The sequence below is a fragment of the Lepisma saccharinum genome, chromosome 4 (genome assembly GCF_977018435.1).
Source record: "Lepisma saccharinum chromosome 4, izLepSacc3.1, whole genome shotgun sequence".
In the NCBI taxonomy this organism is placed as follows: domain Eukaryota; kingdom Metazoa; phylum Arthropoda; class Insecta; order Zygentoma; family Lepismatidae; genus Lepisma; species Lepisma saccharinum.
In genome coordinates, this window is record NC_139232.1 from 62,379,954 (window position 1) to 62,402,754 (window position 22,801).

Consider the following 22,801-nt stretch of genomic DNA (forward strand, 5'->3'; position numbering starts at 1 on the left):
GGTACTGGACATACAGCAGTAACTTTCCACCGTTCGGGAAACTGCATAGAAGATAATATCGCATTGAAGATAATAAAGAGTGGAATTTTTAAAATGTCTACACATCCTTTGAAGATGTAGGGTGGGATTTTGTCTGGCCCTGCCGACTTCTTTGGCTTTAATTTTTTTACAGCTGCTTCAATTTCAGACATACTGATCATCTGAATGTTGAGTGAATCTAGCGTTTTGCACTCTGTGTGCCCCACCATGATCTCGAGGTTATACTTTGCCGTATTGTTTGCATACACAGATTGAAAGTATTTCGCAAATTCATCAACGACGGTATTCAGGTTTAATATGGGTTCATTGTTCGAAGAAACTGGAAACTGTTTGTTTTGCCTGTTGCGATTTATGTATGACCAGAAAAGTGACGGGTCACTTTGAATATTGCTTTCGATGTCGAACAAGTAATTATTATGGGCGGCTGATATTTCTTTTTTGATTGCTTTTCTGAGTTCTTTAAATTTGTTGGCATGGTGAACTGGGTTACCTACGTTTTGCTTCCATTTTTGGTGGTGGTGAGCCTTTGCTTTTATTTTTTTAATTATATTGGCGGTAAACCAGCATGGATATTTAGGAGGGGTTAGGCGTCTTAAGGGGATGCACGCGTCAAATGCTTCGTATATTATGTTGTAAAACATATCTGTCATTTCGTTTACGTTATCACAGAGTTTTAGTGTATCCCAGTTAACGACCGATAGTTTGTTGTATAGTTTGTTAAAGTCAGCTTTTATGAAATTGTACGAGAGGTTGTTTGGTGGATGGTTACTCTGTGTCCTTTTTCTGTGCTTTATTTCGATTACGAGACAAGGATGATGCTTATCCTCAGGCACGAGTGGCTGAGTTTCTCGTGTCAACTGCATGCCAAAAACGTTACTTAGCACAAGATCGAGAGTTTTGCCGTTACTATTTTGAATGTTATTTACGCTGCGTAATTGAAAAAAGCACATTTGATTGTATAATTCGCGACATACAGGAGTGGCGTTAACGAGGTTGTATTCGTTGCTTGTTATGCAAGGGATATTGAAATCCCCTATGAGGAGAATGTTATGTGCGGGTCTACAATGCCTTTCAAGAAAATTATAAAATAAGTTGTAAGACATGTCATTACAGCATGGAGTAAAGTAAACAATACAGATGTATAAGGTAGGCAGTCCATGAATTACAATTTTCACAAGCAATGAGTCGACGTTAGGGTCGTCGTTAAATTTGCCTACGAGCGTCGCTGCGTATTTGTTATGAATTGCCAGAAGAGCACCCCCGCCCAGATTTTTCCCAGAGTCAGTCGGGTTCCTGTCAGATCGGAACACGTTATAGCGATCATCAAAAAGTTCCGTGCTTAGATGGTTTTCATTAAGCCAAGTCTCTGTAATTGCTACGATGCTGTAATTGTTAGATAATATGTTCTGAGAGAACACTTGCATTTTGGTACGCAACCCGCGAACATTTTGGTACACTATGCTAAATATTTTAGTCTGAGAACTTACGTGTTTATGTTTGTGGGAGTTGCCCCCGGGCTGATATTCTTCCTCCGTTGCTGTCACTGCTACCACGTCACTTGGGGGAGGGGTGGAATTTGGGAGGGGGTGGGGATTTCCAACTTGCTTCCGAGACTCGGCCTTCGTCTTCATCCCTCCATAGAAACTGCACGCACCTTCCGAAACTCATGGCCTGGGGGTTTTGGACGTCCACGTTCTATCAGATGCAGTTCCAGACGCTGGCGATTGTCCACTGTGTGAAGGGGTGGGGGGAGTCCTGCTGTTTCCGCCGAGGTCGACGACTTCCTTCTTTCCTGGAGACGATCGGGGTCCTTTGTCCGAAGTTGTTGCCAAATTTACTTCTGCGTTTCTGGAACTTGCTGGAACTGGTTTTGACGAGACGTTGTTAGGGGATTTCAGTTCTTCCAAAGTAAATGGTTTTCCATTTATGAGTAGCTTGTTATATTGCAATTTAGCATGTTGACCGCGAGCCTTTGCTTCTATAAGGTACGGCTTGAGTTCTGAACGTACCATCCGCGTTCGGCGCGTGTAGTCTTCTTGGATATAGACTGGTGTATTCTTGGCTCTATAACTGTTCAATAAAATTTCCTCCCTCCTTTTATAAAATGCCAATTTTACAATTATTGGCCGGGTCCGTCCGTTTGGCCTGCCGAGACGATGCGCTCTGTCAATGTCGAAATCATCAGTATCGATTCCCATTTCCGTTGATAAAAACTCCCTTACCAAGTCTTCTGTTCTGGCCCATGTCTCCTCACGTTCCTCCCTTATGTTGTAGAAAACGAGGTTATTTCTTCTTGATTGACTTTCCAATCTATCTATAGCGTCCTCGTTCATTAGCACTTGTTGCTTAAGCCTGTCATTTTCTTGTCTCGTGTCATTCAGTTCCTTTGTGAGTTTGGATATTTCACCCTTCAACATGGCCGTATCTTTGGTCACTACGACCAGTGGCGGCGATTAAGGGGGGCGAGGGAGGGCAGTTGCCGCTGCACTATGCTACACTTTATGTGCCAAGGGAAACTAATCTTCACCCCTAACCTTTTACACCTTGCACCCCTAGTTTTGGAACCCAATCGCCGTCACTGTTTACGACGGTATACGGAGGCTAAGTAGGAGGCGAACAGGTGTTTAAAAATACATTTAGTGGGAGAAATTCTACATTTCAAGCATTTAATTTTAACATTTGCATAAAATTTCAGGCAAAAGTAATATTCTCTCAAAGAGTGGTCTTCTGTGGCACTTGAAACCGTCCTTACGCAGCTCGTTGCTAGAACCGATGCTTGAGAATATGTATTTGGAAACACTGCGTTTTATGTATTGCATAATACATTATATACCACACTTTGCACGATTGTAGATAGTACATAGCAGTGTAAAACTTAGAACATTTATGTTCATATTGAGTTATTGTGGAGACCATAGGTGCTCACTGAAGAAGATTTTTTTGCATAAAATTCTCTCTTCTCATTATACTTTGCTTCCTTGGAGAAGAGATGCTTGATGAGATGCCAAAGTTTACTTCCAATGAAAGATGTGAGATGATTCGCCCCAAAATAAAAAAACAGTCAACTCTACAACAAATACTGTCTATGATTCTCTTTTGTATATATCTGCACATTTGAAAAGCCAAAGACATAAAATTCAAATACAGTAAACATATATATTTTAAAAATCAGCTTTTGAGAAACCTACAATACTTGCATTAAATTGTAATTCAAGTATGTCATATTTACACAAATGAAAAATATAACAGAAATTGGATGTCCACAGTATTTTTGTTGAAATTCCGTGAACATTACAGTCCCATATACGTAATCCGGCTGTCTTTTACTGAACAATAAAAGTTCCTTTATCTACGTGAAATTCTACTCATACCCTGCAACAGAATCGTTTAACACATTTCGAACAAAGAAGAGGCAATTACAGTAATTGAAGCAGTAAGCACAGTGCTATAAAAGATCCTATGTTTACTACAGTACTTATTCAAAACGAAAACTCGTCATTCGCTACATTCCAAGTGTACTCAGTCTATCTGACCACATATTTCTAAAAGGCTCCTTGTTCAATCATCCTATCATTTATCATACTAAGGAATGAGTGAACTTCTAATCATATCTTGGTACGTTTCGAGAAACGTTTTGCAATGTGTTCAAGATTTTCTTCAAGACGAGATATGGCCTTTAATGGGAGAAATGGCGTCCTGCTTTATTTATCAACAGTATGTTGGCATCTTTTCACGTATCGGATGTTCTTTACAGAAAATAAACATGCTGGATGAAGACTGTAGCTACTACATGACCGCGAAACGTGCATAGTGGCTGAAGCTGAAAATAAATGACTGAAATCATTCGAAATGTGGCGACACTGGAGAGTGTCGAAGCTCAAATGGACAAAAGAAGGTGTTTTGAGTCGAGCTCAAAACAAGAGAAGTCTGCGGAAATTAATCATCCAGAGAAAATGCAGGATGGTATGCCATATCCTGAGACTTAAAGGAATAGCAAATGAAGGAAACATATAAGGAAAACAGATTGAAAGATCGAGGATGCTAAGGAGTGAATTGCGAAAGCTACATAAAAATTAAGACTGACAGAAGATAGAAACAAATTGAGAAATGTACAACAAAATACAACATCAGCTTTCCATAAATACGAATTCATAAGAACAAGGACGAAAGCAGGAACATATGAATTGAGCAGAGAAATAAAGAGATGTAGGGTAGTACATTTTTGGTTGAAAAATATAACTTGGATAATCAATCTCAGGGTTGAAAATTTAAGAACTAGAATTAGTATATAGCCCTCAATTGTTTTAATTTCAAAGTATTAACAAATAATGTAATTCTTTAGTCCTATATATTTTGAAATTCGAAAATGTGTCGCCTTGTCGTGTGCTATATCGCCAAACAGTATGCCCAATTGTATTAAAAGAGGTAGCAGCTTTATCCGTTTGCACATGTTTCTACTAACATGTTCCTGTCGTGTTTCTATCAGGCTGTGTTCGATTGGATATGAGAGCAATTCGAAACAAGGAACAAGAGCACATCAAGCAGCAAACATATGAGGTGGCCCAGCCCTCCTACACTAAAATGTTAATAAATGGTCATACTTTTCTTTCTGTTGTTGTCTTTCAATTTGGAACCCGATAGGGGCACATAGTAGTTGGGATTGGACTTTATAAACTGTAGGTCCATTCCCGATTAGCTTTTCTGTGCATACAGCGAACTTAAAAACTCAAAATTTGATTTAAAAAAAATCACAACATAATAGTGACAATTATGTTGGATTTAATTACCAGCCGAATGCCCTGTTTGAAGGTTTGTTACGTCGTATTGACCACATTGCATTCGCATAATAATTGGGTTGTTGGACCGTTAAGAACAATATCGATTGTTGCCTTTGTTTTACTTGATACCGCTTCACCTTCGTTGTTGACGGTCTCTGTTTAAATCCTTCTATACGTACAGGCTTATATTAGAAGAAATGTTCGGAATAGCCTAAGATATACCGACGCAAGGATGTTGTATCATATTTGTTATTATTATTGTTAATTGATGTAAGAATATACGTAGTCAGTCAGTAACATTTACTCGTAATTATCCTGTTAATGACAATCACTGACGAAAATGCTCCACTTTGAAATCATCTATCGCCATTTATACACATACCACGTTGATTGTAAAAAATCACACTTATTCAATCCTCTAAAGATTATCTTGTAACAAAGAAAGATACAAATAACTTTTTGTCTCCAGTTGCCCGGAAAACGATATTATTCTTGATTTTCCTTACACAATCTGTCCTTTTACTGCCTTTCCTGGCAGAAAAATTAATGTGAGTGGCGACAACTTTGGTCTTCTCGTCTCTTGAAAATGACGTCTCGTGGTTCGTCTCTCGTCTCTAAAATAGTATACTATTGTCCAGTCTCGTGTCTCGGCTCGAAACTATTCGCTTATCTCGTCTCGTAAATCTAATGTAGGATATTACTCGAACAAAAGTTAAAAGTGGGAGACTGCAAAATCTTTTTCCCGAAATAGGGTTAAACCTTCAAACACATTGTTCACTGGGTTGTAAGAATAACAATAACATGTTTCGTTAGTCATAAAGACATTAATAGTATTAAAAATACAGTTTGTTGATTTGCCTATAGCAAATGGAATATAGTTTATGGAATCTGCCTTCTTGTTTTTTCTGGTTTCCATCCACGATTTATCCATCGTACACTTCGTGAGCTTTCAGACCGAAGGGCATACGACATGCCACACGCGGTTTGAACGAAAAGCAATAAGCGACACGAGTCCCTTCCGTCTATATACAAGTATTCACCGTGCTTGTGCTACCAACAAACTCTCTAAATCATTTAGGTTGAAGCGACAGGAACGAACGACCGGGAGTTTCACACCGAGGCAACAAGCGACACAGGTTACTTCAATCTAAAGCAAGCATTCGTCGAGTATGCGCGAACAACAGTCTGATGTAAAACTACATACAATTTCAAAAAATGGCCTAATCCGAGCGACAATCAAGCGGCAAGCGACACGTGCAGCTTGATCTGTCGCTTCGTTTTGAGAGGTTTCATGTAAGGGAGATTTCACACTGAAGCGACAAACTACATGCGACAGATGTCGCTTGGTGAGAGTCCCTATTTCAGTTTCCCCAACGGGAGGAAAAACACTTCCTAAAATGGAGTGAGAATACCTATCTTCAAAGGGAGGAAAAACGCACCCTAGGCTATGGGGTGAGTGAACTCACATTTGGGGACGCCTATTTGTGAAAAACCAAACTCACCCCAAAAGGTGAGTTTCCACACCTTAATTTTTTCAGTGTACTTGTATCTGGAATACTATCACAAGATAAAGTTATTAACCTTTTATGAATTGAAAAATGGGAAGTAGTGCTGGGTTTCGAAAGACTGTTAAATATAAGTAGGATAGCCTCCTTTTGATTTAACAGACGCTGATTTGGGTTTTCGCGAGAAAAAAAACCTCTATTCCGAGTAAATAAGTATTTGCGACTGCTTAATTATTTTGTTTGCTGAGACGGCCAGTGAAAAGTCTCTTCTCGGCAGTTTCGAAAAAAAAAATCAGTCCCGTCTCGTCTCGAATTTTAAAAAACCCGTCTCGTGCGCAACACTAGTGGGCCTCCGTTAGGGCGTGGAAAACATACCCTTGCCATACGAACAGTCGTGTCCGCAGTGGCGGCGATTGGGTTGCAAACCGGGAGGGGGCAAGGTGCCAAAACTGGGGAAGGCAAAGACATTATATTTCTATTTGCATATATAAGGTTTAGTGGGGGCAAAAGTATCGAAAAGTGGGGAGCAGTTGCCCCCCTCGCCCCTCTTAATCGCCGCCACTGCGTGTACGTGTAAGTTTTAGACATTCTTAGACGCTCTCGTTTCAATAGAATCAAACTACACCTTTAAAATAATAGAGGGCACCACAAGATTATTAATGATTTTTAGTTACAAAAAGCCACGTAAAGCTGCAACACTGAGAATGGTTTTATACATTTTGAAACGTGGTAATTGAGTCCGAAAATTTCTGAGAAAAGTACCATGTATTATTAATTTAGTAACAATATTTCGCAGTTTAAATTAAACTCATCTAAATGAAGAACTTATTCATATATTAATGAGGAAAATTTTAACGCATTGAGCATTGCCATGTCCTGATCTTGAGTTTAACTTAATTTCTTCTTCGTGTTAAATATAGACATGCGTTACTGATGGCAATTTTAGATGTTGAAGCCAATTAGTTATTATGTGTCAGTAATGATATTCATTGATTTGTGTATGCCCGTTTTTTCTTCAACTTCTGGCTAATTGTAAATATGGGGATGAATGACGATATGGTGAAATTGATGAAAGAGGAACATATTCTGAAACAAATATGAAACAAACTACAACAATCAGTAGAATTATAAACTTAAAGACTAAAATATACTCTGAAATTTAAAGTTACTTATATTCTGACAACAGTAGTAACTGAGCAAGTGAAATATAAAACTCGGGATGTTGATAAAATAACTCAAATCTTGGATATTGAGAATTAATGGAGCATCCATGGGCATATATATAGTTCACGTAAGGGGGGGGGGGGTCAACTTTTGGTATGATTAGGGTTGCTATATTTCATAAGTGAAAATCCGGGACACAGCTGGTCTGAAGCTTGTTGGGTTGGGGGGGAGGGAGGTGCTAGACCCGACAAATTTGTATGTATGAAATGTTCGCGCACTTTTACCTCCGAACAATTGATCGATTGATTTGTTTTATTTTACTTCGCTTCTTGTGCCACTTGTGGCTAATTTGCGAAGATGGGAATGAGTGATGATGTGATGAAATTGATGAATGGACACTCACAAACATCCATGCCCAGCCAGGATTCGAACCCGGGACCCCTGGCGTCGTAGCGCGATGTGCGAACCACTCCGCCACGGGGGACGGTTTCCGAACAATTGTTCCTGCATTTAAGACAAAACTGTTTAGCAGCAACAGTCTGAAGTTCATAGTTGTTATTATTTCTTTCTCTCTCTCTCTCTCTCTCTCCCTCTCTCCTTCTAGTAAGTTACAATGCAGTACAGAAAATAAGTAAAATGCTAGCGAAGCGAGTAAGAAAAATTTCTGATCCAAAGTTTTTCAAACTGAAAACAATATTGATTTAATAGGGCACAGAAAAATTCATGGGGCGCCATGGCATTCTCTTTACATTTTTTCATTTAGATTGGTTGATTGATTCATTTTAAATTGAGTGAGCAATTCCGCCTCTATGCCCAACTGCAGGTTCTCTTGGCCGTCTGGTAGAAATAATGCAAGAAAGACGTAAAAACTAATACCATTTTGAGTGTCCTTTTGTCCTGCTACTCTTAGATTCAGCTAGCCTTGCTTTCTTTTACTTAAATGTTTGCCACCCCCCCCCCCCAGAATTGATTTCCGTCCACTGCACCCTGTTAACCTGTAGTTGCTTTGAACTTTCATCAGTTTGAAAATATAATATCGTTTAATAACGGCAATAAGATTCCACTATACTAAATTTCTAGGTGAAAGTATAATATAGGGGAATGGACATCTGGAAGGGGGACAAGGAGGGCCACACTTCCTCCTTAGAAAACGAATAATTTGATTTCAGTTACAGTAATTTACAGTAATTTACATAAATTATTATAATGGAGATGCGGGAATGCGATAATTTCAAATTCAAGCGGTGCTTTTTGTGGGAGCAACACTATTATCGGGGTAATTTGACCCATAGAAAAATACTTTGCTTGTACCTTTGTGGAAAATCTGCGGACGTTAATGATTGGGGGGGGGCAATTTTTTTAATATCTCGTTTAGAAACTGACATGTTCACAGTACCTCTTGTGAGGTGCCCAACATAATCTTGCACTGCATGAAAACAATTTGGTTAGAACAAGTGGAGATGTTTCAAACTCCCCACAGGTTACACGGTGAAGGAACTGAAGAGCTTGCTGAAATATTTCTCCTCTACTAGTAAATTGTAAAGTCCGTAGTTTTTATAATTAATGAATACAATTCCACAAGCCACGCTACTTAGTATTGATGCTTTTCTGTTCATCTTGTGTCAAACAACTTGAGAATGTTTCCCTGGTTTTCTTGCACTGCGTTTTTAAAAACAAATTTAAGAAAAGTCGAAGGGGAAAAAAATAACTGAGTTGACAGTCCCAGTTGCTTATCGCAGAAATTCCGAAACTACAGTATCAGGAAATTACAGACATTTGGTCTGCAGTCCGATCTAGTGTGTGAAACCATAAGGGGGTTTGGACCCGTTGAACCCCTCTTAAATACGCTCATGTCTAAGGTCGTCCCGTCCCAGTCCTTTTTCTTTAATGTCTGAACCCAATTGTCTTTATGTACGACTCGATGCCAATGTCCCTTTTTGAAACAATAATTTATCGGAATAGAATTACTACATCTTCTCAACTATTACTAGTACATTATTGGGTAGAAATTAGTTCACATTACAATGTCAACAATGAGCCATATTCCAACTTTCTTAAAATATTGGAGTTTCTTCTCTGTTTACCTGAAACTAATGCCCCCACTAAACAAGTGTTTATGTACATGAATGGTTTGTGGGCAAGTGACAAGAGTGAATGCTATCGTATCAATCTCTTCTAAATTGAGATTTATAGCTAGCCTGAATTCATAACCCCTGTCGCCAGCCGTTGCTCTCTCAGGCATTCAAAGAATGTCACATCAGTAATTTACAAATCCTTCCTGGTCTATTGGAGTTAAGGTGCTGATCAGCTGGTATTTCAGGGCAACGACCAGGGAAGGAGGAAAGAGAACAAAACAGAGAGCAACGTGTGGTGTGGGGTCTTTTGCCTGGAATCGCCGAACAAGAAGGAACTGAGGAGATTGAGCGATCGAACACGTTTCGATATGAACAGCTATCAGCGGGGAATTGTATCATCAGAGACAGACAGGTATTGTTACTTCCAACCATGTTGATCTAGACTTGAAGGTATAAATCCGAAAGCTTGTGTTTTGCCATTTCCAAGTGTGTAGTTAGTACCTCTCGCCCATTACCATTAGGCTTACCTTGAAGGGCGAGTGCTCAAATAAGGAGGATGAATGATTAAGCGAGCTACATCACCCCCCTCAATGGTGAAGGTTCTTGGTTCGATCCAGCGTACTCAGAGTGCGTTACGTGGTGGAGGTGCGGGAATTTTCATTCATTTCAGTTTGAAATAAATGAAAACTAAGAACATAGAACCGTCATGCCATTTTTGTGCCCGATTTCGTTCATCTCAGGCGGAAACGCAAAGAAAAATAAGATTTTATTTTAAATTAGGCTTCCTCACCCTCCAGACAGGTTTTCTCATTTCTAGGCAGAGAAAAGGATGAATGAAAGTTATAATGAAAACATTAAATGAATAACAGGCTGCGTACGTATTTAAAAGTAGAGAATTTATAGAGTTACACGTGTTTTAATGCTAATATCAGCTGGGGAGAACCATTAAGCTATGATAGATGTCGAGTTCTAACTTGAGGATGAATCAGATGAAACCTATCGACCTCAAGTCAGAGTCGGTCACCCGCAAAATGTAAATTGCGGAGGAACCTGCGCCCCAGCTCCGTCGCGGTTATCCGCGTCGGGCTGGCAATTTGGTATCAGGAGCGTCCGGCATTCCGCGTGGCGGAAGGTTCGATGTCGGATTTTAGGGAGGCCCATTTCATCAAAAATGTGGCCGGCCCAGGGACGTCCGTGGACGATTCCCTATCAATCTGCTCCTGGTAGCTCTGTGGTTCACTCACGAACCCGGTACCATGGCTACGACAAATTCCCACCTGAGAAATTTTTACCATCCAGAATTTTAATTAAGGAATAAGGAAAAGGCATTTAGATTTGATGATTTCTTGCATTGACAGTGATTTTAGAATTTTTTTTACATCATCTTGAATACGAAAATTATTACAACGTTGGTTATGAGGATGCAGTAAGCTACAGTGAACAGTAAACGATTTTACCCTTAATATTTTAATTAATTAACAACGTGGATTAAAAGTGGATTTTAAAGTTATTTATGAATGAGGAAAATAAATTAGTGCCACCGAGTCAGAGTCAATCGGCACTATGGTACATTTTAACGAGTTATGGCACAGAGTATGCTTGTTTGAGTCAATATATTGTTATTATTATTATTATTAATTGAAATTTCTTAAAAGTTTAATTTAAATTTGGTTTAAAACTGACCGTAACTTGTAAAGGATTTAGAATGCTTGAACTATGACTGCTAAGAATTTTGCAACGAGGATATTACATTTTTATAAATATATAGTTTTGGGAACGAATAAGGCCCCGAGGTCCACTCATTTATATTCTTAATGACTGAAGTCTCCTAGCACCTCTTGAAGGGAGCTTGGATTAAGGAGATAGTCAAGTTTATACGAGATAGTCACTTGCCTTACGTTACCTTAACTTACGCATACATTGCCTGAAAATTTTAATTCATGTTAATATGTAAAGAAACGAAACGCTAATTATATTCCTCGACACGCTGTACAATTATGTCCGCTATTACGCCAAGCGTATATAGTTTGAGTGGCGTACCGTGATTTAGGGTATAAACCGCCCGATTAATTAAAAGTTCTAGTTGAGAAGTAATAGATGTATAAATAGGCTGCAGTGACGTGAGATGTCCGTACACAGGAAGCAGTTGTGACGAGAATGAATCCGTACACATATATACATATACTTATATGCTTTAAGCAAAGTTAGGCACAGCCAACTTATTTTTGAATAACTAGAAGAGAATTAGGAGAGCATTACACGGCGTGGACGTTTCTCACATATTAACGAGATTTTTTTTGTTAGTATATATTTATATTTTTTTTCCTGTCCGAAACAATGTTTCGTTTGACAGTTGAATATTTATCCTTAGCACGTTGTAGCTTCGAATGTTAAAAACTTTAAAAGGTAGATTGTTTTAAATCTTAAATTACAAATATTGCAATTTTGCTCCAAGTTACGGCATTTATTAAAGTGAAACAGGTCTAATATTTTAAATCCACTCGCGTGACATAATAATAATTTATAATAAAATAGCACTAATAATATTAAAGATTAAAAGCAGACTTATTATTTAATAATGTGCTTTAGGCACAAAAGTTTCTTTTGCAGTATGTAATAATACTCGCTCAGCGAATACATCACTAGAATTTTATAGTTACTCTTCAGAAGAAGGTATATGATTATATTAGCAAAGTTTATTTTAAGCGCCAGTTATGAGAATATTTATATTATATGAATATGTAGACGTCGACGTCAAGATTTTTTTTGCGCTCCAATAACAAGTATTTTCCTGCGGATATTGGATTGCAACCGATAATCCTGGAAATCCATTCTGCCATCGCAGAATGATAATGATTAAACCACGACGGTTTTAGTTTCTAACTTTGCCACAATAATATGCTAAGCATATTTTAGAATGAGTAGAGGGAATTATAGATTCTTCATTTTTAGTGATGTTAGCATAATATAAAGTTAATTATCGCATGTTTAGAGAGTACTTTATCTTATTTTTTATGGGCGATTTCAAAATAAACGATTGTTAGCAGACGAAAAGTAAACTAACGAGACTAAAATAATAATTATCTTTTAAATAGTAAAGTTTGAACAAATTTAAACCAGAAAAGCCCTCATCAAGAAAAGTAAAACTTCAGGTAGGAAATAACGTTAGTTGTAAGAAAGAGTAACTGCGGTTGAGACTAAATATGCACAGGAACGTGTACAGTCAAGAGCAGAAGCATTACATAAATCGTGTCATCTTAACAAGAAACCAAAGTAATTTATTAGTCATGTTCTTCAGAATAAGAATTTTCTTATTAAAACACCCTCGATTGTACTAAACTGCTTGCCTGGTAATTTGAAATAATATTGGGACATGGTTCGAGTCGCGTCAGCGCGATCGCCAGCAGCAACGTCGCTGGAATCAAAGTTTAAACCTCACAAGCTGAAAAACGGGAGCAGCGCCAAAAGTGTTAACACCGCTGCGGGCGAATCCTCCGCGATAACCAAGCAACCAATCACCGCGAGTCCAGCCCGACGTTATAAACATTAGAGAGAGTAAACAGTACAGTTTTAAACACGTGCATTTTTGTATGGGAGCGACCAAAGTCCAGCTCGGCAGCGGAGAAGCAAACCCCTCTCACTCCTCAAACCCCTTGCCATCCCGCAATCCTCCGTCGGTCATCTTTGGACCCAGTCGGTTTGTCACGACACATTTTTTTTCCAAACGTTGAATTTAGTCTCCAGTCTTGAAGCCGTCGGAATGAAGAATTTGCAACGTAAGAAAATCACCCCCCTTTCCCTCTTGTATCGAGTTACGCACCAAGAAGCAGCCACTTCGGCCGCGAAAGACATGTATTCCTTTAACAGGACAACCACGGGAAGGAAAACTTCAATGATAGCAAATTCTTTGTTTGATACAATGTTGCCACTCCGGCGTTATAATTCCCAGAAACGCTTTTACGAACAGAATTTGCTTCAAGCGAAGCAAACTATTAGAATAAATTTAAGCGATTATATATCTTAACGTTTTATTTCCCAGTAAAAGTATGTATATTTTAAACCTCTCTCACCACAATGAGCCAGTACACGTTCAATTTTTAACGATAACAGGACTTCGTCGACTGTCTAGAATGTTCGTTAACAATAGTATAATAATAGGCAAAGTAGAGTTTTCAATGTTTATAGCAAGCAATTTTCCATTCAAAAGAGTAGTAGTAATTTAAGTTGAATCAAACGGAAACAGGACATTTCTCATAGCACAAGGGAAATTAAAGAAATAAATTCGATAATTTTAACAAATATTTCATTGGTTTCGTTATGAATTCTCACATAAATATAACTAACCTTATTCAGTATCAATCTAATTACATACCTTATTATTTTATGGTTATTAGCTTTCTTTATATTGTATTATCGTGGTAACTTATAAATGTTCATACGAGGAATGGCAAAGCAGTTGAATTTCTGTATTTGTGTTAATAAGTCTAGATCAACACCCCTTTCCTCATTTCCCGTTTACGAAATTATACTTTATCCTTTACCTAAGTCTGTCTATTCATCACACCAGTCAAGAGCTATCAACAGGAGAAGGATTTTCCCAGCGTATCTATTGGGAATCAACATGCAGCAGTTTGGCCAATCACCAGCGAGGAGAACGGGATTCGAACCCGAATCTGCACGCATCCCGACGGTTTAGCTTCCCAGGACAACAGCATGCAACAGCCATGTGAGCCAGCCAGCCTGCCAATATTTTAGTACATGGAACAAACACTTTCCACCCTTTTTATAAGAAGAAACTCCCAAACCGGACAAAATTCTTCAGTCCCTTTTCCCATCAATGCTCCCACAAAAGAAGAACAGAAGAGATGCAGAAAAGAAGAACAGAAGACAGGAAGAGGGAGCAGGGAAGAGAGCAGAATACCAGAGAGAAGAATGAACACCGTAGTTTTGTCCCCACAAACTACACACAATATGCTCCTGTTCCGAAAGTGCATCGCTTTCCACAAATATCACGGTACTTCAATCAAAAGTGCAGCTTACATAATCCAAGTCGTCACTGTGTGTAAACGTTCCCCAAAATCTGCCAGTCTTTATAAATTTCACCCAATGAAGAAGCAGAAATTCATCAAGGACGTATCCTAGTGTTTACACTTCTCACCTCTGTACACTTGCATTACAGAATGTACATGACCCCTCCTAAAAAGTCATTCCGCAGTGTTTACGAAAGTGCATTTTTATGTGACATGTAATGCGTCACATTCAACTCTACAACTTTCATGTAAAGCAGTTTTACACCCACAAAGAAGAACCTTCCAGTGTGTGCAACCTGTCTTTTAACGTCATGCACAGGAGTGTACTCAGTGAGTTTCAACGTCCCATGTCTCATTCACTTTTCCATAAATGCACAAACTATGCTTATCAACGGTGCAATTTTACATGGTTTAAGTGAATATGCTGCATGACAAAATCGTGTTTCGCCAGTGTCTACAATTTTGTCGACCGTTTCTCACTTAGTTCCTTGAAAGAAACGTTGAAATGAAAATCTGTGTGCAACCAGTTGTGCAACTTTTGCACGGGAGTGTATCATGTGAAAATATTTAAAAGTCGTTTATTCATCATTAAGTACACCGAACAATACTGATCAACAGTGCTTTTAACACATGCCCTTGTCGATCGTTTTCTTACCAGCTTTAAAGAAAACATCGAAGCAAAATTGCTAAGTGCATCAACCTCCAAAGGGAAGTCTCACAGTAACTCGACGGCATGTTTCCCCCAAGTGTACATGTGTGCTTCATGGATTCCAAATATTAATTCATACTTACATCCGTAATTCCAATAGTGCCGAGAGTCATAACAATCCACTGAACTATCGTGACACAACTCCAAGCACTTCCAGTGAATGCGTGTGCATCGCAATATAAAACAAGAAGAACCCAAGTGGAAATATATTTATTATACACACATACAAACACTACGTAGTGTATCCGCGAATTTACGGTACCTTTTAACTCAAGTGAAAATATGTGTCGTGTGAGTCCACTTGTGTTGACTACTAACGCACACGTGTGTTCGCGCCCCCTTTTGGCGACCTCAGGTCATAAGCAGTCATCATTGTTGCTTGGCCACACCTTTAACATGTTACGTCAGTTATGTCAGTGATCATCACATGTCAATCTTCCGCATCTATTACAAAATTGACGGTACGCTCATTCCATGCATGATTATGTGAGCGAGTATCAAAGTGCAAGTTAAGCACTGTGCTATTTTTTTTTACTAAGCAAAGATGCGAGCTTGTTATTTGTTTTTCTTACGGCCAGTTACACCAGACAGTACATTTATGCCTATGGCCAGTTCTCGCGTCTGAAGTATCGCCAAGTATTTACTCAATTACTATTCTGTTATCATTATTTTTTTTTTTTCGGTTTTGGCGGAAACTATGGTTTTATTTCATTTTTATTTTTTCTATGTTTTTAATAAAAACTTCGATTTATAAGGATAGATCAACATGGATACCTTAAATATAAATTTCAATTCTGGAAATTTTTTCCAGAGGGGGTAATAGTATCAATCTCTTCTAAATTGAGATTTATAGCTAGCCTGAATTCATAACCCCTGTCGCCAGCCGTTGCTCTCTCAGGCATTCAAAGAATGTCACATCAGTAATTTACAAATCCTTCCTGGTCTATTGGAGTTAAGGTGCTGATCAGCTGGTATTTCAGGGCAACGACCAGGGAAGGAGGAAAGAGAACAAAACAGAGAGCAACGTGTGGTGTGGGGTCTTTTGCCTGGAATCGCCGAACAAGAAGGAACTGAGGAGATTGAGCGATCGAACACGTTTCGATATGAACAGCTATCAGCGGGGAATTGTATCATCAGAGACAGACAGGTATTGTTACTTCCAACCATGTTGATCTAGACTTGAAGGTATAAATCCGAAAGCTTGTGTTTTGCCATTTCCAAGTGTGTAGTTAGTACCTCTCGCCCATTACCATTAGGCTTACCTTGAAGGGCGAGTGCTCAAATAAGGAGGATGAATGATTAAGCGAGCTACATCACCCCCCTCAATGGTGAAGGTTCTTGGTTCGATCCAGCGTACTCAGAGTGCGTTACGCTATGTTGATAAATAAGGTGAACTTTAATGACACGTGTGTTAATTTCTACAAAATGTTATTTGAAGTGAAGGATGTATTGAAGAAGATCCATTTATCAGTAAAATATCAATTGATGACTTCTAATTTCAAAGGACTGCTATGTTGGAGTGAAGGCATATCACCATAGTACGTTATTTATTTACACAGTAATGTATTAATTTGTTTAATTAATTTCCAAACCCAACAAATAACTTTATTGTATCATTCTTTTTCAAAGGAATTTCCTCTGTACCTGAGTTTGCCTGAAAAGGAACTCTACAATCGCGCTGTACCTTCCATGGCTGCATTTCTATCTGGGCTGAGGTTACTCAACTGCAGCCTATTTTGCCAAATACTGCCTCTCCGACTAACTTATTTGTAGAGAGACGAGGTCAAAAGTTTATTCAGGATTTTCCATCTGGGGGTGTGTAAGTATAAATATAGAGCCAAAATAGCCATAAATTGGACTTTTGCGAAAAATTTTGGGGGTTGAGGAAATTTGGGTTATGCAGATTAATCACTGGGGGGAGGTGTCAAGGTGCTTTACTAAATAAATTCCATAGTCCTATTGATTTTCCCAGTCAGGTCTTATGTTAGGCCATTGTTGAACTTTCTCCTCCATTAGTAAACTTGGTGATGTGGTAAGCATGCACAGATATATTGAATTATCATTTTCCGAGAAATTTCTGTAAGTTTTAGGCTGACAGAGGACAAGAAACCACTCCTCTTCACTGGTGCAAGTGTGTAGAAGAGGCGTCATCTTTATTTGACGCTTGTAATACTGTCCACCTGTACAATTTCAGCCCACAACCCAAAAAAATCTTGCGTATGCCAGTGGCTTCAAAAAGCATTTTTCGGCTTGATGCTCTCCACAGTTATGAAAAACTAAATATGCTGACCAAGGCAGTAATTTATTTTATTAGAAACATAAACTAAATGTAACGTTTCAACCTTCTAGCAAGGTCTTCTTCAGACTCTGTATCAAGTACAAGACTTTTGTACTTGATACAGAGTCTGAAGAAGACTTTGCTAGAAGGTTGAAACGTTACATTTAGTTTATGTTTTTAATAAAATAAATTACTGCCTTGGTCAGCATATTTAGTTTTTCATAATCATGGAAACAAGGCTTAATGGTGTTATAATCTCCACAGTTATATAAGTTTGTTGGTATTGTACACATACAATAGGTACGCACCTGAGCGATGGTGAGCTTTCGCATTCTTGTCCGGAAGATAGATTAAGCCGCCCTCTGTGTAAACAGAGCTCGCTGGTTGTTCCAGGAATTGTTGGTCCCTGCTGGGCAACTGCGGTTCCTGGCCTCGTTCCATCACCTCGTTGGCGAGCAGCAGATCAGCCAGCAGTCGAAGCTCTTCCTCGGAAGGATTCTTGGTCCTGCCGTCGAACTCCATCCCGATGGGCTCCGGCTCCTCCGCCCAGCGGGCTTTCTTGTCCCTCACCTCCACGCCCTCGCGGAAGGAATCCGGGGTGTTGTACTGCCGCTGGAAGATCTTAGGGGCAGCGGCGTCTTCATTGTCGCTGGAGAATTCTGCTGGAGCTGGAAACGTCTTCTTCGCCATCGCCTTCTTGTACGCGTAGTCCTCGTACGGTGGCTGCAGGTAGGATGGGTAGTCGTCCATGGAGACCACTGCTGGGAAGAAATCAAAAGTTTGATTCATTGGTCTGGTTTATTATACTCCGCTTTTCTGCAACGTTTGGCTAATGAGTCATGATATGATACAATTGATGAAGGCACACTCGCAAAGAACACCCATACCAAGACCTACATTCGAAGCTGGAACCCCGGCATCGTAGTGCGTTGTGCTAACCACTCCGCCACAAAGGTCTGCGGGAAGAAATCAAAAGGAAGCAGTGTATGCAGTAAATGGACAGATGTGACGCATAACAGAATAAACCTTAACTTTAATATGTGAGAAATGTAAGTCTCACCTTATTCTCGTTGAAGGGAATTGTTATAAGTCCAGTTTATGCACAGATGAGCTAATTGGAACTGGACCTACAATTTAAAGTGGAATCCGAAGCACTGTTCAATGTGCCTCCATCGGGTATCGAACTCATGACCACTTGATTACAAACGTTCTTATTCTCGTTGAATAAAATTACCAGAGAATTAGAGAATAAATTTAAAAAATCGTACATTACAGTGCCATAGAGGAACATAAGAGATGTGAAGGTAGCGTTCCACACGTTCTCGTCAGCATCACACTCCAGCTTCTTCCCAAGAAATTCGGTGAGCCCCTAGAAACGCTTATGCAGCCTCTTGCCTGAGGCCACCCGCCCTGTGAATCGAGCCCGGGTCTTGTGTGTGACAGTCAGACACCCTACCAATTATAATTTATTCCATGCTGCTCTGTTGTATTTCCCTTTCATCCAGGGATGAGTATCGGATTATTTTTCTGCAGTTTAACGTCACTCAATTAAAGACATCCTTCTCAATACTCTCAATTGCCCGCTGGATAAGACTCCAATACTGTGTAACATCAAAACGTGACCATTTGAAAGAAGTTATTCTTTGTTAGTATCAGTAACAAGTGTCCAGATTAACTGTTTCTGTTTTTTGAATTAATCTCCAAGATGTGTATAATTTATTTAATTTACATAATATGCTCTAGCGGAAGTGTTAGGTTTATTTCTGCTGTTTTAAAACAGTCAGAATTATGCTCATCCCTGTATATCTTCCATTTTTTTCATTTCGGCCTTTTTAACTTCATTAGACACAAACATTCGTGCCTTACCGAAGATACAAATCCGGACCTCGTGGCGCCCCACAGCATACGCTAACCACTCTGCCACTGAGATTGTACAACTAGATCAGATCTTATCCTGTATTATATTATTTTTAATGTTACTTGTTCACGGCTGTACTTACAATGTCTAGAAATTTATGTTCTCAATAGATGCTTTCTTTCAAAAGATCTCAAGAAGGGTGGGTCTACAAACAATCTGACGTCCGAAATCTACTTTAATTCTTTAATAGGGCCATCGCCCCTCCCCATTCGAGACTAGAATCAAGTGTACTTTGACAAATTAAAGTAGGGATAAATATAAAAAGGGCATAGTGAGAAACCGATACACACTCACCCTCTCCCTTCCTCATTAGAATGGATTAAACAATATTTGTCGAAAGGAATTCCATTAAGAAATCGTAACTACAGATTAACAGATTTCAACCTTCACTTTATGAACGTTTAACAATGATTAATGACAATTTAATACTTCTCTTATCTTAAAGGGCAATATATATTGTAAAAAAATGCGGTGATATATGCGAACCATGAACCATACATAGAACCCACCATTGACTTCATTTACTTCGCGTGGTTCCTGAGCCAAATGCCTTCCTTCGTCCTCCAGTTCATGAATGGGTGGGTAGTAGATCTCATCGGCAAATTCTGATTGCGGGTTGTTTTCGCTAGGTGTGAAGCTGACGTACGCCAAATCATGCGGGTCGATCTGCAGCTAAAACACAAAAATATACAGTCTAGATTATATGGACACACAAACTGCGTATATACTTACAGCATATGTACAGTAGGGGAGACCGGGGCACATTGTCACAAGGGGCACGTTGTCATAGTAGCAATTCTGAGAAAAGCCTAAACATCAGCGAGCTGGTGCTGCTTTCTCTTTTACCTACTAGATATCACTTCCAACTGTACTCGTTTAGAGGTGTGCGGGAAACACGTGGCCGAGTCAGTTGAGCTTTGTCTGTTTTCAGTGCTTCAGTGTAAATTTTTTGAGTCCTGGAATTTTCCTACTGTGTGTTCGTGAAAGCGTGACCGGTAAGTATTTTCGTGTGTGTTATGTAGGTTAGAAATAGAGCTTCATAATGTGGTACTCTGAATGCGCTTAATCTTATTGCTTGGTACAGATATTTTTTAAAAAAGAGGAACTACGACGGGTAAGTTGTCACAAATAAGACGGGGCATGTTGTCACTGTGACAATGTGCCCCACTGTGTGTTAGTCATGATACAAGTGGTGTATTTCTCTTTTAATAAGTGGTTCTGTTGCTTCGCAGATGGTGAGAACATACAAGAGAAAGACTGAGAGGAATGCCCCGCCCATGGGAGACCTACTGGCTGCAGCAAGAGCCGTGAAAAGAAACGACAACCCCGTATCAATACGTAAAGCTGCCAAACAATTTCATGTCCACTACAGAACATTGGCGAGATTTTGTGCACGTGTTACAGATAGTGAACTACAGTCCGGGCAATGCTCATTCACATTGGGTTACTCATCATGTAACAGAGTATTTGCGGAACATGAGGAAGACTTACTAGTATTATACCTAAAACAAGCTTCGGACATATATATAGGAATATTTTTGCAATTTATTAACTCTAAAATCGCAAGAAAGATGAATGCCACTGGCAAATTTCGTGTGTTGGAAGTGTAGGCCCTATCTTTTGCAAATGTTCTAACTGAAAGAGTTTTCTGTAACCTTTAAGTTTGTAGTTTTGATTCATTAGCTACTCTGTAAGCTAGTGTTGTTTTCATGAAAGTTCTGGTTTACCTACAAAGATTGATGTAACAATATATGTATCTTTTGGGATGAAGAAAATATACAGGCCCACCTACTATATTTCCTGTTTAACTAGCATAATTTACCTTTTAATTTAATTCTCTTCTAAGTCTCTTTTACATGCTAAGTATTTAGTGCTAGTAACATTGCCAGTCTTTTTCTAGGAGTTGCATTAATAATGTATACCTATTTAATGAAACTGCCACTAGAATAGCATGTGACAACTTGCCACAGATATTGTGACGACATGCCCCGCATATGGGGTAAATTGTCACAACTGTAGTGATCATAAAGAAGAGTTAATAAGTCCAGTTCAGGATGAGTTACATTGTACAGAGGAACATATGTTGTGCACAAGATAACTAAGTATTTGCATGTAAAAAATTATAATTTTCGGCCTTACGTGAGAGCCACAAAAAAATAAAATGTGAAAATTGTGACAAAGTGCCCCGGTCTCCCCTATATATGTGTAGGTAGGTACTACATGTATTTGTATTAAAAAGCAGATGCACTGACTTGAGCGAGAGGTCCAGGTACTTCTGATCTCCCTAAATTCCTCAAGATGAATATACATAATAATTATATCAGACACCGTTTGTGTCAATCTTGTTTCACTATATCTTTCATTCTTTTACGTGACTCATATAATGAAGCCATCGAATATTGGTTCGTGAACTACCATAAGTTCAGAAATTACTTTTACACAGGCTTTAAGAAAAGAGAGTTGTTTCCAGATCTCGATTATAAATGTATGTCTTACACAAACCTTTCTTATGGGGGAATTTTTCTCACATAGTGCAGTACTTTTCTCCGTTTACTGAAAACAAATTTAATCTAATATTTGCTACATTACAACTGTAAAAATAATATAAAATGTAATTATTAATTTACTTACTCTTGTATATAATAACTATTGCCCTTGCAATTGTGAAGGTTGATGTTACGGTACATATCAAAAACAATTAGGCAAAAAGCTAGCGGTGTTAAAAGAATATACTCAAACTCGTTGCTGTGGGAAATTGAGTACGAGTGCACAAGGGGGATCACAATGAGTATACAAGGAAAATTTTATGCAATAGAATTGGTGGTATACTACTAGGAACGTTCAATATATAAGTTTCCCTGTGCTATAAAATATTGTATAAAGCAATGCCATTAAAAAGAAGCACATGGTTGACAAGCGCCATCCTTCGTCTACAAGGAATAACAATCGATTCGTTATCAGACGTGAAGGCGCATGCGCTCAAGGGCGAAATGTAAATGCTTGTTCGGAAAACACGGGCACGCGTCATAAGGAGTTCAGAAGCATGGGTGCATTCCTCATGCGCATTGTGACAGTGAATGAGACATTTGTCCATCATTACACTTCCGAATTCAAGAGAACATCCATGGAGTGGAATTACAAACAGTCCCCTGTGAAGAAGTAGTTCAAGACGGATCGATCAGCTGGGAAGGTGCTTGTGACCGTTTTCTGGGATGCTAAGGGCGTTCTGCTTATGGACTTTTTGGAACGAGGAAGAACAATTAATGCGGACAGTTATTGTCAAACATTGCATAAACTGAAAAACG

The 22,801-nt window shown here is 39.0% G+C and overlaps 1 protein-coding gene across 2 annotated transcripts in view; it reads right to left on the reverse strand.

Moving 5' to 3' along the window:
* IA-2 (tyrosine phosphatase IA-2) overlaps positions 1-22,801 on the reverse strand; it is a 619,991-nt gene that overhangs the window by 397,744 nt on the left and 199,446 nt on the right. For both annotated transcript variants that reach the window (XM_083120601.1, XM_083120600.1), the window contains exons 6-7: positions 20,006-20,168; positions 17,887-18,339 (exon numbers count right to left, since the gene is read on the reverse strand). In XM_083120601.1, coding sequence (XP_082976727.1) covers positions 17,887-18,339; positions 20,006-20,168 — 616 coding nt within the window. The remainder of the gene's footprint in view (positions 1-17,886; positions 18,340-20,005; positions 20,169-22,801) is intronic.